At 39.9% G+C, this 21807-nt stretch overlaps 1 protein-coding gene across 1 annotated transcript; it reads right to left on the bottom strand.

Moving 5' to 3' along the window:
• Nucleotides 1-657: 657 nt before the first annotated feature.
• Nucleotides 658-14399, bottom strand: LOC133457077 (dystroglycan 1-like). Its single transcript, XM_061735944.1, has 3 exons — nucleotides 13969-14399; nucleotides 5602-6165; nucleotides 658-4550 (listed from the first exon to the last, which is right to left on the bottom strand). The coding sequence occupies exons 2-3, from the start codon at nucleotides 5962-5964 to the stop codon at nucleotides 2241-2243; spliced, it is 2673 nt and encodes an 890-aa protein (XP_061591928.1). The 5' UTR covers nucleotides 5965-6165; nucleotides 13969-14399; the 3' UTR covers nucleotides 658-2240.
• Between the last annotated feature and the right edge of the window lie 7408 nt (nucleotides 14400-21807).

Here is a 21807-nt window from a genome sequence, read left to right as displayed (position 1 = left end):
GCACCTTGCTCAAAATACCAGTCTCACAACAGCAGCTGCCTGTTGTGAATTTGGTTTATTGCAACAAACCCAGCCAGGCTTGGGGTCTGACACTAGTCTTAACCATCAATATTTTTTCAGGAGGAATACAGAAGTAGGAACAGCACAGATCCTCTTAAATGCCACAGAAAAGAAGCACCTTGCTCAAAATACCAGTCTCACAACAGCAGCTGCCTGTTGTGCATTTGGTTTATTGCAACAATGTGAGCGCCACTCAAACCCAGCCACACACTAAGGCAATTCTAGTTTGCTCGAGTTAACGCTCTCTAGAATGTGACAAACAACTACAGTACTACACTTTTCCACTAACATTTCCACATAATGGAAAAATAAAATCCTGGGATGGTTCTATATTAGATATTTCCAACTTGCTTTAACCTGCGCGTTAATCTCAGCACTTGCATAGTTGGTTATGACTTATAAGAGGACTCACTCCCACAGGCCATGTAAATATAAAGCACTGCATTATAATTAAATAGAATACATTTAGTCAACTATAATTTTGTTTGTGTCGGGTATGTGGTCAGTTCCTCGGCTTCATACAAACAAACACATCCAATGAAAAGGGGAATAAACATCTTACACATTCTCGAATAAATGGGACTATACACCATCTGAGGCTTTACAAATAGTATTACATTTTATTAATACATTTTCATAAAACAAGTTTAAGACTGTATCAAAAACTCAGTAAAAACATTAGATTTTTTTAACCATTTTTCTTATGGTGATATCAGATATGAAATGTACATAATTCACATATTGTTGTGGTTTATTTGTTCCCCCATCACACTGAGATGATGCATAACGTTTTCTGTGATGGTCAAGTAAACAATCTTTTATACCCTCACAAACTATAAGTTTTTTGTTTTATTTTTTTCTTATGGACTGTGATCATAAATCTAGACATACAATTGAAAAATAAAATCATTTTTCCCCCCCACTCAGCCCCCCTTCCCAACTAAGTTTACTGATAAAACATTAACATCATGAAGTTGTTTGATTTCACAGGCACACAATATGTACATCCCCGTGTACCCCATGCCTCATCTGAAATGACAACAGGCGGTGCACTAAACCTAGCAGTGCAACACCTAGAAACAGAGCAGTGATAATACAGTACTCTATGCCCACCCACCCCTCACGCCATTAAAACCAACTGAACACAAGACGGTGGATCCACTTCATTAAAAGATTCTCAGCCTGCTGTGAACCACAGCATTCCAATGGCCCCTTTGTCAGTGTTGTAGCAACCCTATAAGGTTTGCCTTATGACCACAGACATCACCTTGGCAACAGCAAAACCAATCATCTTACAGGCAGCTTCAGTGGCACAAAAGGAAAAGAAAAAAAGAAGATAAAAAGAAATTAGACTACAGTTATGACAGCCATGATCAGAGTAATAACCTTTGTGATCAAACACCAGAAGAATTTCGGTTATGTGGCGAGTTCAAAGGAACAAATATTTTTCCCCCTTCTTACTGGCCTATCACTTATTTTTTATTTTACTTTTTAAAATCGTGCAGGACACATAGTGCAAGGTTTAACAAGAATTTGCATAAGTGCAAGGTCTGCATGTTATTGTCAAGAGGGAGGAAACTAACACAAGGAAGATCAATGCCTGAGAAAATTAAAAAAAAAAAATCTGTAAATAAAATGTTTCATGCTTTCAGTTTGCCACTTTGTATTTCATCACCTCTAGAAATAACAGGCGCAAAATCTTAGTAAACCTAGCTCAAGGGCAGATAAGAATGATTTAGAACTCATAAAGATTAACATTGTGATGGAGAGCCTTAAGTCTGTTGTCATGGTGACATCTGCACAAAAGGCCTTGTGGACATCTTTCCTGCTGCTTTATCATTTTCTATACAATAGAAATAGTACATCATTGAAGATAAAATGACTCCTCTTGGCAGAACGAGAAAAAAAGAAAATGCAAGAAGTCAAAAGCAGATCTGAAGGACAGGAGGAAAAAAAAAAGTGCTGGAAATACAAATTATTCTCCATCCATTTGTCATGTGACAATAGCAGAATTGTACCTTAACATTGTCTTAGCCATGATGGTCAGATATATATGGTTGCCTGCTCCTCTACAAAGTCAAAGCCATTTCATTGAACACAATTATAATTACTCCTGGAGTAGTTTCTGAGAAGAATCCCTACAGTGCACCCGCTTTCCAGGCTGAAAGCTCCAGTGTGCATTAGGGGGGCACATAGGGAGGTGGTGACCTGTATGCCGTCATGTTCTTAGGACGGGAGCCTTTACCCTCGATGGGGACAGTAAATGGTGGCGGGGGCTGGTATGGTGGGGCATTTGGATCATCATCTTGATAAACCGAGTACTCCTCCAGCAGATCCTGGTTGAGCAGGGTGCTGTGGGGGCCAGCCATGTTGGGGTACTCTGGAGGAGGAAGTGGGGGCTTTTCTTCTTGCAGGATAAGAGGGATGCTGGATGATGGAGGTGACTTGGAATCATCCAATTCATCTGCAAATATTATCGGAACTCCCTTCTTGATGAAAGTGGCCTGTTCCTCTATGGTCATCTTACCTTTGCGTTTCTTTCTATAGCAGACCATGGCAATGATCCCAGCTATGAGAAGCAGGGCTGCCACTACAACAGCGGGAATGACTGTATGAAGGTAAACATCGTCAGTGCTCCTACGGCCTGTTCCTGGGGCAGGTGTAGCTGGGGTAATAACAGGAACAGAGATCTCTCCAGGTGGGATGAATGTGTACCGCTGACATTCATTGGTACCACGAACAGAGATGTTAATAGGTTTGAATTCTGGCTCCATTGCTTTGATGAAGGCCAGTTTGGGTGTTCCTTGGAGATCTGAGATTCTGTTACTGAGAACTGTGATCTGATCCTTTGGACAAAAGCTCTGCTGTAGGCTGTTATTGGTCCATTCAACAACAATGGAGCCCTTAGTGATGCTCCTCAGGGTCACTGTGCTGCTATTTCGATCACCAAGGGCATAAGCCAACTTTTTGGTCAAAAGGATCTTTTTGTGGACATCATTGCTTAAAGTTTTAGGGTCACCATGAAAACGGGCTACAAACACAACTGATGGTTTGTCACTGTTAGACCAGCGGTTGACTCTGACCTCAAATGCATCCATGATGCTTTTCCCTCCTTTATCAGTGGCCAACATGAAATACTCATGGGTTCCTTCGTGCTGCTCCTCCGGAAGACCATACAAAAGCTGGATAGTGCTATTGAACTGGATCCACGATGTTTCATTCACTGCATCTTTTGGATTGTTCCTCAAAGTCAAACGTAGATTGTCAGTGGTACCATCCTCTCTGTCATAGAATGCATCGGATGCAATTTTAACCTCAAAGTACGTGCCAACCCATGCGGTCACTTGATCAATGGGGTTGCGGATCTCTGGGATCTGATTCAAGTCTGGCGCCAGAGAAAGTGGGGTTGTTCGCCTGGGGGGTTTGGTGGTGGTTGATTTTGGTTCTCGGGGAGATGCGGTAGAGATTTTGATTTTCCTTGGTTTCTTTGTGGTAGAGGGTTTGGGTCTTTTAGTGGTGCTCGGTGTTGTTGGCAAAGCAGTAGCTTCCACAATTGTAGGCCGAGTCATGGTAGGTTGGATTGAGACAGTGCTTGTAGTTCCTAATACTCTGGTGGGTTGCGGAGGTCCAAAGGCAGGTGTATGGGCCATCTGATCTCGGACCCTCATGGTAGGCTTCACTGGAAGAGGCAAAGGGCCTCGAACAGGAGGAGCAGGATACTCTGTTGCTGGAGCAATGGAGGGTGAAGTTGGGGTAGGAACAATACGTGTGAAGGGCTCTTGGTAAACAGTTGGAGGAAGCAGGGACGGCACTGGAGTAGGAGTATTGTACAACTGCCTTCTAACCCGTTTCAATCCATGAGGTTTTTTGTTGACAATGTGCCAACCAACCACTGGGTAACCCAGCCTGGCTGACATTGTCCCATCCTTTGCTGAGGATTGGACACTGCTGATGTCAGGAATGCTGCTATAGTCCAGGGCACATCCAACTTTCCATGACAGTAGGGCCCCATTCTCAACCACTTTCTTAGCATTTCCTGGTCCAGCCATGAAAGCAGACATGTCAAATAAGCGGTTGTTGACAACAGGGACCACTCTCATGTGCTCCAGGGGCACATGGGAGAATTTTCTCATAATACCCAGCAAATTGACCCTCTGTTCGGCAAACATCTTTGTCAAATCAGCATCCAATATGACAGTGAGAACAGTGACGGGCTCCTCAGAGCCACAGGTGAAAGGTTGTAGGCCACTTATATCAGACTGTAGAGGAAGCAGGGTGGGTTCAGTTTCAGCCCGTTCTTCTGGGTATACTTCAATAGAGAATGCTGTACTGGGATAACTTTGGCTGCTTGTCTTCTCAGTTATATCTTCACCTGATACCAAGATATGATATACACCCCTGTCTTGCTCCAGAGCCAACCCTTTTAGAATGCAGTTTTCTTTGTCCCAGTATAGCCAAGAAGGTAGCGTCTTTTTTCCCATCTCAGTGAGCTGCAACAAGAAAAGAAATGGCACTATTAACAATATTAATCAATGTACACAACTCTGATATAGAAGTCAGGTCCACAAGCAAGGCATTGCTACCATTCATTATGTGACTGATCCATCAAAAGTAGTTACTAATGACTATAAACCCATGATTATATTTTAATCAAAGAAAAATACACAATTTGAAACATTAACTATTAGAACATTGGTTTAATTTAAAAAATATGTGAATAAATTATCATACATTATAACCCTGTACTCAATTTTGCTTCATATTAAGCAAACTGTCAGTGACAAGGAAAATTAACTAAATGAAAATAAATTGAAATGTGTGTTGTAAAAAATAATTAAAAAAAATAATTCTCTCTCTCTCTCTCTCTCTCTCCGTTTCATTCAGTTCATCCTGCTAAATATGAACAGGAAGCAGAGTGAGCTTCTATTCATAATAACTGAGTCATCACACATCATTCCGAGTTGTTAGTATATGACAGGATACTATTCTGTATCACTACTTGGCCCAGTAATAGTTCAATATCTCTCATAAATCTGACTGGAACAAATTGCAATACAGTCAGCTTCAATCCACATCAGTATAATTGTCAAAACTGAAAGGAATAAACATAGCACAATATCTCACAAATTCCTACGTATTGTGACCAAAAAAAAAGAAAAACCACTTATGTGCCAAATGTAGTTTAGAGGAGACAGGAGAACCATGAAGAAATACAGTATTGCTTTCGTTCAAAGACAACTGCACACATCATCAGAGATGCCCATTTTAATTTATTCCCCCCCACCACGCTTTAATTAATTTCTAACCAAGACACTGAGCTTCAACTTTTAACCATTTTTCGTCTCTCCATGTACAGCCAATAGTGGGGACAAACACACTTTCTGCATACAAAACTGCAAACATTTTGTATGCTGTCGTAGCTTGCATAGTAACAAATATGATTTTTTTTTGACAAAAATAAATAAATATTCACCTTGTGAGAGCAGCACTATATTTATGACTTATTTTTTGTCTGTATCGGCATATTTTAAGTGTACTTACATGGACACTGCAGCTTGCTTGAGTAGGTCCTGGTGGAACCTTCAGCTGGAACACTTGACCTACGATTGCTGAGGAGTCGGGGATGTTGGTGTGCCCTCCCACATTCTTTGCAGAGAAATCTGGAAGAGCTGTTGGCGGCCCTTCATCTACCGATGATGCTGCAGCCTGGAGCTCAGAGAGCACAGAAGACTGCATAGAGGCCTCTAACTCCACAGAAATCATGTCCACCAGTGTCTCTTGCTGTTCTGGCACAGAGCCTTGGACCAGGGTGGCCAGAAGCACCATCACCACAAGTAGAGTTCTGCAAGAATAAAGCCTGCTCCTTGCATCGCCACAGCTCATACCCCTCTGTTTCAAGCGCATAGTAATAAACCTTTGGGCTGCCCAACAGATGTTGATGAACAACTGAAAAGGCCACGTGCACTTAAGTCAGTCTGATGATATGCTTCTGGATCAGATTCTCTAGTGATTGGCTATGCTCACAAATGCAGCAGTTTCTCTTTGTTGTCCACTGTGATCCATGAAGAGCTCTTTGGCAGCCTGTCAGACAGCCATGTCAGCTCACTGTGTGAGAAACGGGGAGAAGAAAAAACAAAAACACAAATATGATTGACAACATAGCAAGGATACATTAAAACAACAGTACAAAAAAAAAAAAAAGGTGTACAAGGAGTTCCATTGCCTACATTATAGTTTCTATGGACACCCAATCTACAAATAAGTTGACTTATATTTCTGTATAAACATCATAAAAAATGATATATACAACTGTGTTACATGCAGTGTCATTATTATTCCTTTTTTTTTTTTTTAAGACCTGATTTTGCAGCAGACTTAACTCCTGTATACAAAACAAATACGATTTTGGGTTGCTGTATACAAAATACCATTGTGAAAGAATCATTGCAAACTCTTTCATTATAACTAAAGTCATACAGTGTGAGAAGTATAACCAAAGATTTCCTTAAATAAGTTTCTGACTTTGAGAAATCATATGATTTCATCTACTGACTAGACAATTAAAATACAACATGAAATGGCATATTCAATAATTTATACAACTTGTCCTCACACACAATGACCAGAACAGCACCCTCTTCCTTTGTGGCTTCTCTTTTGAAGTATTTTTGGCACACATAAAGGTTAATACTTAAGTGTGATTATGTTCTTGTTTTGTTTATCGTTTACCACCAGCATATGCTGATCATGCTATTCTACATCCAACGCAGCCTACGTACGATTCAGCAGATCTAATCATCGCACATACAAATACTCTTCTTGACATCATACGCAAGAAAAAGCTGATACAAGTCATTCATCGTAAGATGTAATGATCTTACAGAATTGTGGAAACGTTATATAGGAAAGAACCCCTCCAAAGTTTTGACTAAGGTATATCCTGCATACTATAAGAGCCTGAAAAATCCCTCAACACAAAAAAGGAGTTCAGTGATGTCTCTAGCTAAGCTGTTAAAAGGGAAAACAAACAAAACTAGAAATGCTCTTAACCGCAGTTTTCTTGGGAAATTCTTATATTTGTTCAAATCTGACCTGCCAAATCCAATTGTTGGTCAATAATGATTTTCTTCCCAACAACAACAATGAAGTATCTTCAAGAATCTAGATCCAAATCTAGTATGCCTTTTGTAAAACACCATAAAACTGTTACAATGTAATGAAAGATTGATATTTTAGATGATCCATGACACAATTTATTGTATTATTTGGGGAAAACTAGTCAAACTTTCAACCAAAGAGCTAAGACTGGCTTTAAACAAGTGACCAAACTACATGCACAGTTTTATAAACATGTTATTTGCTTCTGATATGAAAATGCCCCAAAATAAATATATCTGATAATCATGTTTTGATGGAACTTGTATTTTAAGAGAAGTAAAGAGTAAAGAAGTAATAACAAAAAACCTGTTATCTGCCCACTGACTGTCATTTCTGTTTAATAGACACACACACGGAGTGAAATAAGCCACTTCAAATAGAAAAAGTTTCTTTAAGGTTTTGCAGGTCTATTTTACCAAACTTTTAACTAAGATTAAATAAGAGATTCCCTCTCTCATCTTCTTTACACTAAAAAGGTACACACCCAATTCTTTTTTAGTTTGCAACTGGAGTTTCTCTGAGCTATATAGTCTATATTGATCCAATTTGACTTCTGATGAAATCAGACAAGATGCAATTACGACTTTTTTTCCCACCCAGACTCTTTCAGGGACTAAAAAAAAAAAAGAAGCAGTCTTTGAAAAAAACAAAACACATAATTGTTCCACGTTCGTATAATGAAGTATTTTTTGCTGTTTCAAGAACAGAGTCACAATTTGCATCTGTACAAAACCATTACGGCCAAGAAAACATGGCAGCTAAATACAGAGCCCATGTCTGGTCATTAGCTGCTCATAAGTGAGGTTTTTGCATCAATGCTCCCCTGGTTCTGTTTGTGAATAAGCCCAAGTTGGAACAGTGATACATTTTCATTGTGCCACTGTTCCTCCTTGAGGTAGTAACGGTGGCAAAGCAGAGGAGAGATGAGCTGTGTATAAAAATAAGCCAGCATCAACAACACTGCTCTTATGATGACACCCCCATCACTCAAGTTATTCTGCAATGCCAGCATCATATGTGTAACAAACCAATATGGACTGCTTATTGGGAACTGTTGTGGTCCAACAAGGATAGCTTTGTTGCATATATGTGGCAGGATTAGGGCTGGGGATCAATTTAAATATCGAGAATCGATTTGATTCAGATTCTTAAGATTCAGAATTGATTATCACGATTTGATTCAATTCTGATATCGATTTGGGTTGGTGTTATTAGTAGTGTTTTTTGAGCTGTTGCATGAATTATATGACTGTGTAGTTATGCAACATATTAATACTAGTATTATATTGAGATTCAACAGCAAGTATTGGCAGCTAATGATGGCTGTAAGGACCAATCGCCCTCCCAGTATCATGATATAATTGCTTTCAGAAACATCACGTGGGGCAGCATTATCAAACAGATCCAAGGCAGCCAACAGAAGTAGGGCCCTATGAAATCGGTTTTATTTTTTCCCACATTCCATTTTAATTTTTTCCATTTTCTGTGTTTTTTCGGTTTGTAATTTTTGAGAATTTGGTTTTTAGCATTTTATGCAAATATAACCCCACGACAGCATATAAAGTAATTAAATATAGACAATGTATGCAATTATAACTGAAAACTCTAATGTTTTCATACTTTTAAACATATTTAAAGGCAAAAACATGGCACTAGTTATCTTGGTGTCCAACAAAACATTCCTTTTTTGGGCCTAAACAAAATAATACCAAACTTATTTGTATGAAATCAAAACTCAAATAGGCCTTTCAATAAAGTTCCAAAGAAAGAAATTGCAACAGCTCATGCAATAAAAAAAAATAATTTTAGCTTGTCTAATTTATTCTGTCACCAGACACACAGCTTGCCATGAAGCATCGGGCATTTTTCAGGGATGTCATGACAAACCGTGTTTCCGATAACAGAAGAAACCAAGCTATATTAAATATAGATAATATGAACTTCATTAAACTTCTATAACATTTTGAACTTTAAGCTGAAATATCCAAAGCACTGAACACTGGTTGTGCACGGTCAGGGGTGTGTATGAGTGTGTCCGTGTGTAACGTGTCTGGCGATTCAATGATCTGCAAGTTTTCCCAGAACACGGTTGACTGGAAATTAAAGGATACGTGCGAGGATCACTTACAGAGTGAAAAGCATAAATGTTACAACACAAAGAGGCTGACGATCATGTACTTTAATGGCGACGTCTGCAATAGGTGGAATCGTAATTTAGTATTACAGTACGATGCGCTCTCTTCGCGTGGTGCGCGAGCGAGGTCAGTTTCTTAACACAGCTGGTTGTCTGCAAACGCATCCTCAAACAGCAAGTATTTTCCAGCCTTAACAGTCCTGGGGAAGCTGCTGTGCCCGGTACCTGGGAGTAAACCGGTCGTTCTGTAGCTTCTGCGCTGATTTCTCATGCGGCTGCTTGGACATGTTTGTTTTGTTCATGAGGGCTGCGGAGGCGGGAGGGGGCAGTGAAGCGAGTAGTGTCCCCAGCTTTTAGTGACCCCTCTTGGAGCATTTTCTAAAAAAAAAAAGTTCATTTAGTCCAAGAAAAAAAAAAAAAAAAAACTTTTATGCAAATGTTTAAGCCTTTCAGGAGTTTTCAAAACCGGGGCTTTGTTAACGCCACTCTTCAACGGCATGTTCATTGTTTGATAGTTTCACACCACGTGCATGTGTAAATTCAATGATGTGACTACTGGGATTAAAGTTCACCGGGCGAAAATGTAATGAAAAAAAACGCTTTAGACATACGCTTTAGACATATGAATTGATTTTTAGGAATTAATATGAGAATCGGAAAATCGATTTTTTCAACAAAGGCCCATGCAGGATTGCTGTCTGCAATATTACTGAAGATCTAACGTAGATACCCATTACCGTATTTTGCGGACTATTAGGCGCACCACAGTATAAGGTGCAATATCAATGAATGGGTCTATTTTCATACATAAGGTCCACCGGGTTATAAGGCGCATGATAAAACATACATAAAGCGAAACAAAACAGTCTGGTAAGTTGAACTTTATCCAACATCTCCAAATATTGTTCAGTTTTAACTAATACAGTTCGATTTTAAATGATTCTTCAGTCAAAAATCCACCAATAAAAAGTGGCGGAGGTAAGCGTCGTACTACATCCGGTTCTCTGACTGGTTAATTCGTTGCCACCAATAGCGGACACCTGAAGTTAGTTTGAGGTTGGAACAACGTTGTATTCCAACATTTGATTATTATATAGATTTGAAAATTGGCTTTAGCCAAAAAGCTAAAGTTGCTTGATGTTTATTTATAGTAAGGTAGCATGGACTAGATGTTGGATGGTGGTTGCTTGTCAGAGCTATATAATTAGCTATCTAACGTTGTCCGACGATGCAACATGTATCCAACTGAGGACCGACTTTAATGTGTCAGCTGAATGGTCTGACAGTCAAGCGGAGCGGCTTCATCGCACTAAAACTGCACTATTTTTGAGCGCAGTGTACCATGTAAAATTGGTTAGAGGTCAGTAAGCACAACAACAAGGCGAACCTGTTTATAGTACGCACTGCTGGTTTTTTTTTTTGTTAATGTAAGATTTTAAGTGCGTCTTATAGTGCGGAAAATACAGTACAATAAAAATGTGACGCTTCAGCTTCACATCTACAAGAGACGTTAATGTTTAACGAAGAATTGCAAAAACAGGTAACCTCAAATATTTAATGTCAAATAAAGTAATGTAAAGGGTACAGTATTTCCTATAAATTGCAAGTAGCCCTATTTTGAAGTCTAGTATAGATAAACATCTCTCTCTTTTTTTAAAGAATTACAGGAGAGCATGACCTCAGTAACCTGCAACATTCAGACAATATTATGCTTCATACTCTGCTTTAACCACACCTAATCTAACATAACAATGGCATGCTCCTTATTTAGAATTTTTATAAGTATAATAAACTCAGTAAAATCTCTCTTTCTTCCTCTCTTTGCCCAAACAAGAAAAACTCAAAAGCAGCTCTGTGACACATGTTGCAAGAATACTCTGGTGAATCTTCCAAACTCTACCAGATGGAAGATGAGCATAAAGACAAAATATGTTGCATCACATCTTCAGGCAATTACCCTGTGCACACACACACACACACACACACACACACACACACACACAGGTGGGGGGAGTACATCCAAGCATCAAAGCAAGCCCTCCTGTGGCCTAGATTTTATTGCATTCCTGAAACTGTTGAGGCAACATTAGTTAAAAGATAAAACGAAAAATGTCACAGTGGTGCTGTGGAGTTTAGCTTTGCAAAATTCTGGGTGTTACAGACACTGACTGGAACATAGTCAATAAAACATTAGCAATTAAACATTTCAACATAGACAGTTAGTGGCATTTATTCTCCATGCACCTGCAAATAAATCAATGTCTGAACAAGGAGACGTAAGATAATGTGATTAAGGTACGTAGTTAATCCTCAAACTGTGGAGAATAGTCAGAAAATAGTAAGTAAATAACTGTGTAGGTTTCATCCTGTTTTTCTAAATGAAACAATAGTATAAAGTTTGATAGCATCTGAGTCAAAACAAAAACAACTAAGAAACGTATAATTGAGACATCAAACCTTATATTCTAAAATATTTAAGATGCAAAGTTTCAAAAGTTGCAGAACTAAGCAAAGACAAAATCAATTGTTCTGGTGTTTTCTTTGAAGTCAAGATTGACACAGGTTGCTTGTTTTACTACTATGCATTTGTTTAGCATTTACTGTCTCTGAGGTTAGCCTTTTCCACAAATAGTAAATGCATGATTTCAATGACACAGGTTTTAGTGTGTGGGATTTGAATCCATTTCCTACTGAGGCCTGCACCACTGGGGGGACAAAAGCATTTTACAGCCATCCATACAGTGTGCTGTTCAACAGTAGTTAAAACTTGAAAACCATCAAAAATAATTAGGCCTCCAATGCACAGTGGCACTCAGGGCCAATTGAATTGACGTACCACATGCAGCAGCCTCTAGATAGAGCATGAGCTGAATAACAAACATTTTCACAAGACAAGCTTGCTTTGCAGTTGGATGTTTCCCCTAGTGTTGCCTTCTACTCTGAGATATGTGAGCAGCAATGAAATGTGTGGGGGTTATGACAAACACACACAAATTCAGCCCTTGCCAGAGTGCAAAACCAACTCGCCATGATGATCTCACTGCAACTTGTGTTTTTTTGGTCCTCAAAGACAAATGCATGATTTAAAACAAGTCATTCAGAGTATTTATTTTAATTTATAGTTTGCTGAAACGTAATGAAAGAATGAAAACTATGTTATCAATGTACCATGTAATGTACAGTGGGTATTGTTTGCATTGTGCCATGTGAATTGACTACAGACTCAAACTGCCATGTTGCTGGTCAAACTTTCTGACTTACCACAACTACAAAAGTGGCAATAACCCAGAAATAACCCTGAAACGCTTCACTGCCACTCAAATTAAACTACAGCTAGTCATAACAAACACAAAAAGAGAAAAACAACTACAAAGAGACTCATAATTAGAAAGAGCACGATCGAAGACACTCAAATAACCTCAAAGAGATTGTAAATATTTCTCAGATGCTGATTATAATCCAGTAATTCCTCCAAATAACTAGATAAAAAGATGGCAGAAACATAAAGAAACAAAGACGAATTAAGCAAATTAAGAATAAGAAAAAGTACAACTAACATGGGAAATGAATAAAATTGATACACACTAGTTTTCTTTTCTTTAATGACATAATCAGAGTTGAAGCATATGAGTGAACAATGATACTAGTCACTGTGGTCCTACCAGCCAGGTCTGCACTTCTACAAAGCTGAGCCCGAGGGCCCGCTGGCTAATCATCTCTCCCTACCTCGTAAATCCGGCTAAACCAACCTTTCCACCTGTAACACCTGCAACCGCAGAGACATGCTACTCTGCTTTATTGACGGGAAACCTCAGTCTAAACATGCAACAAGGAGATAATGGACCCCACACAGCCTGTACTGGTGTTTCGGGGGTCGACAGGCATCCAGAGCCACAATGGCCGCTCCAGCAGCCAGTTGCTCCGCTAAGACGCGTTAGCTCCACCAGACACCAGCCGCCGGGCCCCGTCGCTCTCACTGCAGGAGGCCTTTTTTTGTAAATGATAACGCCACCTACGACGTTCAACCTTAATAAATGACACCACAGATAAAGCAAACAGTGAAGACATGCACTATTTAAAGCGGTGCAGAGTTGTGCTGGGGTTGTGTTGGCGGCTGCAGCCGCAGAGGTGCACCTGCTTTATTCTAGGCTTTATTCTAGGCTTTATTCCGCCGCGCAAACACCAGGCTTCCCTGCAAAAACACCGCACATACCCTCCCAGCCCGCTCAGGGAGGCAGAGACAAACACTTTCCCCTCCAGGCGACAGCTTGGACTGCGGATCGGTTCACTTTCTCAAATGTAAATCGGATCAGGAAGCGAGTCTGCGGCGGCTAACCAGGCAGCTAAATAAAGGCTGATTTATGGTTCCGCGTAACACCGACGCAGAGCGGTGCGCGTGGCCGCGTACCCTACGGCGTAACCCTACGGCGTAGGGCTCTGCGTCGATATAAGGCTTAACTCCGACAATACACGCAAACACAGCTCCTCCACCTGCCCCGTGAGCCGCTGCGGGGGTCCACCCTAATTCCGACTCACTTTGAAGGCGTGAAGAAAAGGTGATCTCTGCAAGGGTGATGCAGCAACGAGAAGCAGACAAGCCGACACTCAGAACTGACCTTGTTAGCGAGCCCTCGTCCGCTCAGCCGCGCCGGAATGGCTCCTCTCGTGAACGCGGAGCGCAGATGTCGCACATGCCGTGAAAACGGGCGCGTCTTCCTCCAGCGCTCCTCTAAAAAGTGTGATATGTAGGTGGATAAACAAAGCTGGGGGGACGGTGTTTTCTTCTCTCTGGCTACCCCTCCTTTGCTGTCCTCCTCCTCACTCAGGTCGGCAGGTTTGGGCCGGCTGTGTCCCAGCAGAACCCCGCCTCCCTGGTCATGTGTAGGGCTGCAGGTAAAAAATGTAAACTCATGCACAAGCTGGCCCCCCCTCCTAGTTCTATAACACTATGTTTTATTCTGATTATAACTAAAAAAACATTTTTTTTTTTTTTATCACAAGTAATTGTGAGCCAGTGACTTTAGTCTTGAAGTTTTTGGTGTCTGTGGAGGTTTCCAAGCCCACAAGTCCCTTTGTCTGCAAAGCTCCTCCTCCCCCAAAAAACTGAACACGTTCAGTCACGCAGACTTTGGGAGGGTTTCCTTTTGTTTGCAACATCGTTTAAAAAGCGCACGTAGCAATAGAAGTTGCTTAAGTTGTTGTCATCAAGGTTGCACTTCAATGTGATACCAGGGCTCTCTATAATGCTGAGCACTTTAAAGATAACAAGACAGATAGTAGATAACACAGGGAGTTGACTTTTCTTCCCACTCCTTTAAATTTGCATTAAAGATACTACCTAAAATATATCCATAACTACCCCCCATTACTTATGTTTAGGATTATGGCATACATATTTTATGCAGGCTATGTGTATGTATATATATAGGCCTATACATATACATATATGTATATATATATATATATATATATATATATATATATATATATATATATATATATATATATATATATATATATACAGTATACTCAGAGGTCTACCTGTTCCTGAATAAACAGAGAATGAGGCTATTTTGATCTAAACTGAATAAAGTTGTGGAAGACAGAATTCAATTGCAGGAATTCAATAAAACACAAGATTCATGTTACTGAATGAAGGATATAAATGTTTGGAAAGTTGCTCCTTAGCCTGGCCTCGCAGCTTTCCTTACAGTTCAAAGTTTGACAATTAGTAAGAACAGGTACTTTGTGCAGAGCTTATTTTCTTTTCATGAAAATGTGTCTCTTTAATGATAAGTCGATTAATTACTATAGAGGTACTTAAACTTTGGTTAAGGTTCTGTGGGGTGTTGTAGCTTCATTAATAAGAGAAGTTATAGCCATATCTAAAGGGATCTTTGCATGCTGTCAAGGTTTTTTTTTTTCTAATCTCTTCAATTGGGGTTTAGTGTTCAGGGCTGCCAAAATGTTTAATTTTTTCCTCTTTTCTTTTCAAGGCAAGGAACTCAGATTAGTTGATGATCATTCATAGTCTAAAGGTTATATTTATTCAGGAGAGGCGGCTGATAAGACAAACAACGGAAAGCATTTGTTTTGTTTCTTGCATGAACATAAAAATGTGTCAGTATGGGCAGGGCCTTTATCACCAGCACGTCACGCCTTCTAAAAAACGGAACCGATAGAGCTTGATCAATACCAAAGACCAATGATTTTGGTTTTAAGTGAAAATAAAAGAATAAAAAACAGGAAAAAAAAACTAAAAGCTGGATGAGGGTTATTGACCAGCTGCAGATTGCACACATTTTGCAGCAATGTGCATTTGCATCAGTGCATGAGTTCACTGAGAAACACTTGTTTGAAGAGTGAATGAGTCACAAGATTAAGTCATGTGGTTGTTTTGGGGGTTCAAAGTTTTAAATGTTTAAGGATTAAGGGTTTAGTGAAATATTTGGTTAAAGAACACTTAACACTTAATGACTAAAATATATTTTAGACATACTTTACTACTTTTCCCTAAACTTTTTAACCTCTTATGACGTTCATATATTTAGACATAGTTTTTTCAGGTTTGAAACTGCAGTTGTTGCTATAGCCATCACATTAAAACCAGAATTGTTTAATATATGTGTATGTGGTGTAAACATTTAACCATGTGGGTTAGAAATATTGCTTAAGATGACATTTATCCTCCTTAACAGCTGCCTAAGAGCGTTGAGATGTCTTTTTAGATATTTCTTTGAGCAACCATGAACAACTGGTAGCATTATCCTATATGGTTGTAAATGGGGCATAAGCTCTACAGGGAAATATATTTGAAAGAAGAAGGGAAAGTTTAAGATGAACACCTCACATTGACAACCCCTGTTGATAAAGTAAAAATCTCATAAAGAAGCAGCAATCGCTGGTGTCATCATACAAAATGAAACTGATTTACACAAGAGAGGAAATGGATTTTACTGTCTTTGACATCGCATTTTATACAAAATATATGTGTGAAATATGTGGTTCATTGACACGATGCATCATCATACATAAATATACAATAAATTGTGCAGATATCTTGGAGCAGAAACTGGCTCAGTGTTTATGGCAGCTAAAGAAGGGCCTTCAAATTCAAATAACACCTTTGGAGGGCATGAGTGGGAATCTGAGACAAAGAAATGGAGCCTGTCTGTAACAGTTCACAGAGCTGTCAATCATTAAACTCCTCTGACTCTTTATTTACCTCTGCCGAGCAGCAGTGTGGAAAAAAAGAGCACTCATGTGATATCTGCATGTAGAGTAAATCAGATGTTTGAATATCTAAACTTACATTTTACGAAAGTCAGTAAGCACCAGTGAAAAAATCCCCCCTGAAATAGCTTCCAAATAAGAATTCATAATCACATAGCTGTTCCATGGAGATATTTTTAAATCACAGATTGCAATTGTACATTACACAGCACATCCAGGGAAATGAGGCTCATTTTTTCTAATCATGTTAAAGCTGATTGGCTCTAAATCAAATGAATAAGCCATCTGCACAGACAAAATATGTAAACTGTATCACTGTCAACTGAGAAGAATAAAGGCATTTGCCAGCAGTTGCTGATTTCTCATCCTGCTGTTCGCATTCAAGAAAGATGAGGGATTTTCATCGTAAATAGATCACCCAGCACTCATTTTACAAAAAACACACACATAAAAGTGCAAGCAGGTCTACTAGACCATGATAGTCCCACCACAGAGAGGCTTTCTTGTGATTGCACACATTAGTCTGACTCTTGATGTCTGAACACAGAGAAAGAGAGGATTAAAAAATCAGCTGACTCCCCTCCTTTACTTCCAAGTGACTTATTAGAAGGGTTTGCTGAGGGGGTTGGTTGAAGAAGACCCTCAGTGGAACCTTTCTCACAAAGTAGATTATCTTAGACAACACTTCTTGGCTTTATTTGGTAACAAATGGGATGATCCTTGCCCCGTTTTTCTACATTATCCTCTCAGATTTCTCTCTTTCAACCAAAGTTTTTGGTCATAATCATAACTCAGAGTATCTATAGTAGTTTATTGGTTCTCATAAAACAAGTCATATAGTTCATATAAAAATCAACACTAAAAATGTACATTTTGTCATTCCCTGTGTCTATTACAAGCTTTGCCTTGATCTGTAGTGGACTTCTTTCTATTTAACGCTTACAAAGAGCTGAGTTTTAGAACTGCAGAAAAGAGGATTTCTTTTCAATTAAGTGTTTCCACCTTATAGTTTCTGGTTATCTTTCCCCCCTCATTATCTGTTCTCGCTACTGAAGACAAATATACATTTTCAAGAGCACCTTTGTCACTTGTGCATGTTTATACCAGATCATTAGAGAGCTGGTGCTCTGTGAAAACATTATGTTTATCTAAAAGCAAAACAGATTATTCAACAAATAGTTTGTCATGTTCAAATGCAAACATGGACTTTTAGCTTAAGCATCTCATATTTGCCCATATCTCAGTGTTAATTAATCCCATCACAGTCTTGCTCAAGCAAGTTTACTGATAATTTACAAATTACACTGCACCATTAATCTGCCATCAGAGACCCAAAGGCAATTACAGGGTATTGGACAGTTCTGTACATTCGACTGGTGGACGATCAGGCTACTTCATTAAAGCGTAAACACACAGCTCGTGTTGAACAGAACTCTGAAGAAAAATTCCTAATGACCGTTGCGACTGAGGTAATAGTTCTGTTATCAGCGACAAACAGGTCTAATTTGGCTCTGAGTCGCATTAAGAGAACATTACCAAATACAGAAGTCATCAAATGGAGTGGCCGCAGGATGACCCCAATAAAGAGCTGGAGTCAAATCAAAGCCCAGAGAGAAAATAAGCCCCCGACGAGAGCTGAAACTGTACTGCAACACTTATCACCTGAAATGCCCTTAATCCAATTCAAGAACGTGGTAGCAAGACACACCTCTCCAAACCAACCCTGCACACTTCATGGCTATGATGGAATAGTCACTTCTCATCAGATCTCAAGTTGTCAAAGTGTTGTAACCTCTGAAATCCTTGAATGTAAATTAGTTTCTTAAAGTAAAACGGTAAAACACATTCCCCCTGAATGTCTCTGCTGTCACTGGGTAGGCTGATTAATCTGCACATCAAGTGGAAGACGGATATGAATTCATCGTCTATAATCCGAGAGAAGGTTCACACTGAAATGTTTAGAAGGACAAGATGCACACAACAAATATATTTGGATTGTAGTGTAGAGATGTAGTTAGGAAGGACACAAATAAGATGTAGGCTACTGCTTGTGCTTTGTGTATAGTTGTCATTGTAGAGCTGTTTTGTGCTGATTATGTTTTGGATGTTATTAGTAAACACTGCTGAGTTGACATCTCTTCTTTCTTTTTTTTTTAGAAAGAAGGAAAGAAAGATTATTATACTTATCCAAAACAAGAATGTTTCGGAGCCCTCCACTTTGTGCTGAACTCAGAGAATCAACCCATCATTTCCAAAGCAATATGCCCTGTAAAATTGCAAAGAGCTTTGGTTTTTCAACATTTCGAATGCATAAAATTATTAAAAGAATCAGGGATTTTCGAAAATCATTGCATATTAAGAATAATTCTGTTTAAATGCACAGATCTTAAAGCTTTGCATTTATAATACACAGCAAAAAACAGCTGTGCCGTGGTGATCAATAGTGCCACATACCAGGAATACCTTGGAAAGCCAGTGTCACTAAACACAGTTTGCTGGAGTATCCAGAAATGTAAGCTGAAATGTTATTATGCAAGCAACAGCTATACATACATCAATGCCAAGTAAGGAAATTAACTTAACTCAGAAGGACTAAGACTGTGGACACACTCGTGCACTTTCCTCTCTCCTAAGATTTTTGAGTGTGTTGCTCATATCACGCTATACATTTGTACACATGTTCTAAATATATTGGATTTGGTCAGTAAAAACACGGAAGATCCATCCATTCTCCTTTGAATTTCTTCCCGTTCAAAGTCACTGGGCTCCACTGGAACCTTACTCGATGTCCATTTGACACAAGCAAACCAATTCAAAATCAATGTTGCGTCAAGGTCTGCACAGGTCTCACTGCCTTTCCATTGCGCTTTTTTTTCCAAAGAATTTAAACTCTGAATTTATGCTAAAGATAGCTGGTTGGTGCTTCCTCTGAACGGTGTTTTTCGAAAAGGCATAACTCGTATCTTGTCCTGCAAGACTTCTCTTCAAAACAACGAGAAAAAAAAAGGTCAACACAGAAGAAGATGGACTAAAACATTTTTAATCTTTGACAAATTATTGCTGCGATGGGCTGGCGACCTGTCCAGGGTGGACCCCTGCCTTACGCCTGTAATTAGCTGGGATAGGCGCCAGCAGACCCCCGTGACCCTGCACAGCATAAAGCGGGTATAGAAAAATGGATGGATGGATGGATGGATGGATGGATGGATGGATGGATGGATGGATGGATGGATGGATGGATGGATGGATGGATGGATGGATGGATGGATGGATGGATGGATGGATGGACAAATTATTGCGGTTGCTGCGACTGCTGTTGAGAAAATAGTCGGATGATGAAGGCAGCAGATGGTCATTGTGAAAGCCCTTCTGTAACGCATAATGATTAAAAAAGCCTTATTATAAACAGACCTTGAATGTCTTAAAAACAAGCTTTTGATTGCTTTTGCTAAATAAATTAGAAATTCAGCTATTTTGCGCGTTCCCGTGAGGGTAGTGGTGTCCCAATTCCTCTTTTCATCTAGGGCTAGTACACATATCGAGGGCTAAGGGGTATGAATCTAGCCCTACAGAGCGAGGGTTTTCAGATGCTGACTAGCTGACCGAGGGCTAGAAAAATTTCCCAGAATGCTTTACGTCATCATTTGCAGACTGAATAAATTAAAAATTTCCCCTCTGGGGGGACTATTAAAGGATTTCTTATCTTATCTTAAAAAAAAAAAACATGGCGGACATTTCTTTTTTTTGTGTGAATAAAATCAATATTTTAAGTTAGTTTCGGTATAAAAAATACGTTTTGATTACATTTAGCGAGAAATATATATTTTACTTTCATAATATTCACTCAGTGGATGTACGTAATCACTCGTTTGCCCGTTGTTCAAGAAGATCTCACAAAATAAAGGCTGATTTATGGTTCCGCATTACACCACCGCAGAGCCTACGGCGTAGGTTACGCGGCGGCGCGCGCCTAACGCCGTACCCTACGCCGTACCTTACGCCGTACCCTACGCCGTACCCTACGCCGTACCCTATGCCGTACCCTACGCCGTATCCTACGCCGTAGGGTCTGCGTCGATTTAACGCGGAACCATAAATCAGCTCCCGAGCCGGCAGGCAGTTCTCATCCGTAAAACATTGGAGCAAATCTCTTAAAGAGCATATTGCAGGTTGGAGACCCATGTGAATCAATGTGTAGGAAAATAATGTGGGAACTATATTTTCATTGAAATACGCATAAATATATACTACAGTGACCTCCAGAGTTGTTTTTGTGAGAGTATTTTACTTCCGCATCTGAAAAAGCTGAACCGGAAGTGACGTAGCACCAGGGACCGCGGTGAATTTCAACAATAGGAAAAATAATGGATCTTAATGTTAGTTGTGACACTGAAGAGGTTGTGAATGTGTATTCACACCAATATGACGGGCCACAGCCTTATAATTACGAACCCGTTAGGCCCCCCACGTTCTTTTGATTGACAGCTGAAACTCGCTTTTTAAAAGGCTGATTTATGGGTCCGCGTTACACCAAACGCAGACCCTACGGCGTAGGTTACGCGGCGACGCACCAAACGCTGCGTGCGCCGCGTATCCTACACCGTAGGCTACGCCGTCGATTTAACGCGGAACCATAAAACAGCCTTTATTCACTACAGCACCCGCCCGTGCTCCTGAAAGAAACTCCTAAAAGATGGGTGAGTACTTGTAATCTGTCTACGTTTGTACTTTCTAAACAGAAAACAGGCTTATTATCTTCTCTTTTTTCTGATTAAATGCATCCGAAATAGCCGGGTATTTTTAAAACCAAATATTTCCCCCCCTTCGTTTATAAAATAATTTGTATCAACATTACATCGTTGTTAAAAAAAAAACCTTCCACACATAACCGAAGATATGCGTTTTCGACCACTTTCATAAGCATTCCAAACCTGTAGATCATCTGTTCTTCCTGCCTCCGGGCCGCCTCTGCGGCGCAGCTTTCCCGGGAGCGGCGTCTGCTTCTCGGGTAACGAGGTCGAATCCCCCCGTGTCCCACCACGGAGCTGCCGCGTTAAATCGACGCAGCCCTACGCCGTAGGGTACGGCGTAGGGCTGCGCGTCGCCGCGTACCCTACGGCGTAGGCTCTGCGTCGGTGTAACGCGGTAAACGGCTGTCAAGAGCAGAGACCATTTATTTAATAAATAGCTTGGAGGACAGATGGTGGATCATCTGTAGTTCT

The sequence above is a fragment of the Cololabis saira genome, chromosome 12 (assembly GCF_033807715.1).
Source record: "Cololabis saira isolate AMF1-May2022 chromosome 12, fColSai1.1, whole genome shotgun sequence".
Lineage (NCBI taxonomy): Eukaryota > Metazoa > Chordata > Actinopteri > Beloniformes > Belonidae > Cololabis > Cololabis saira.
The sequence above is the reverse complement of the archived record's forward strand: the minus strand, read 5'-3'. Positions and strand labels throughout refer to the sequence as shown.

Coding starts and splice junctions, on each gene's coding strand:
- LOC133457077 (XM_061735944.1), bottom strand. CDS start 5,964: ATGCGCTTGAAACAGAGGGGTATGAGCTGTGGCGATGCAAGGAGCAGG. Junction 4,551..5,601: donor AAGCAAGCTGCAGTGTCCAT/GTAAGTACACTT, acceptor TTCTTGTTGCAG/CTCACTGAGATGGGAAAAAA.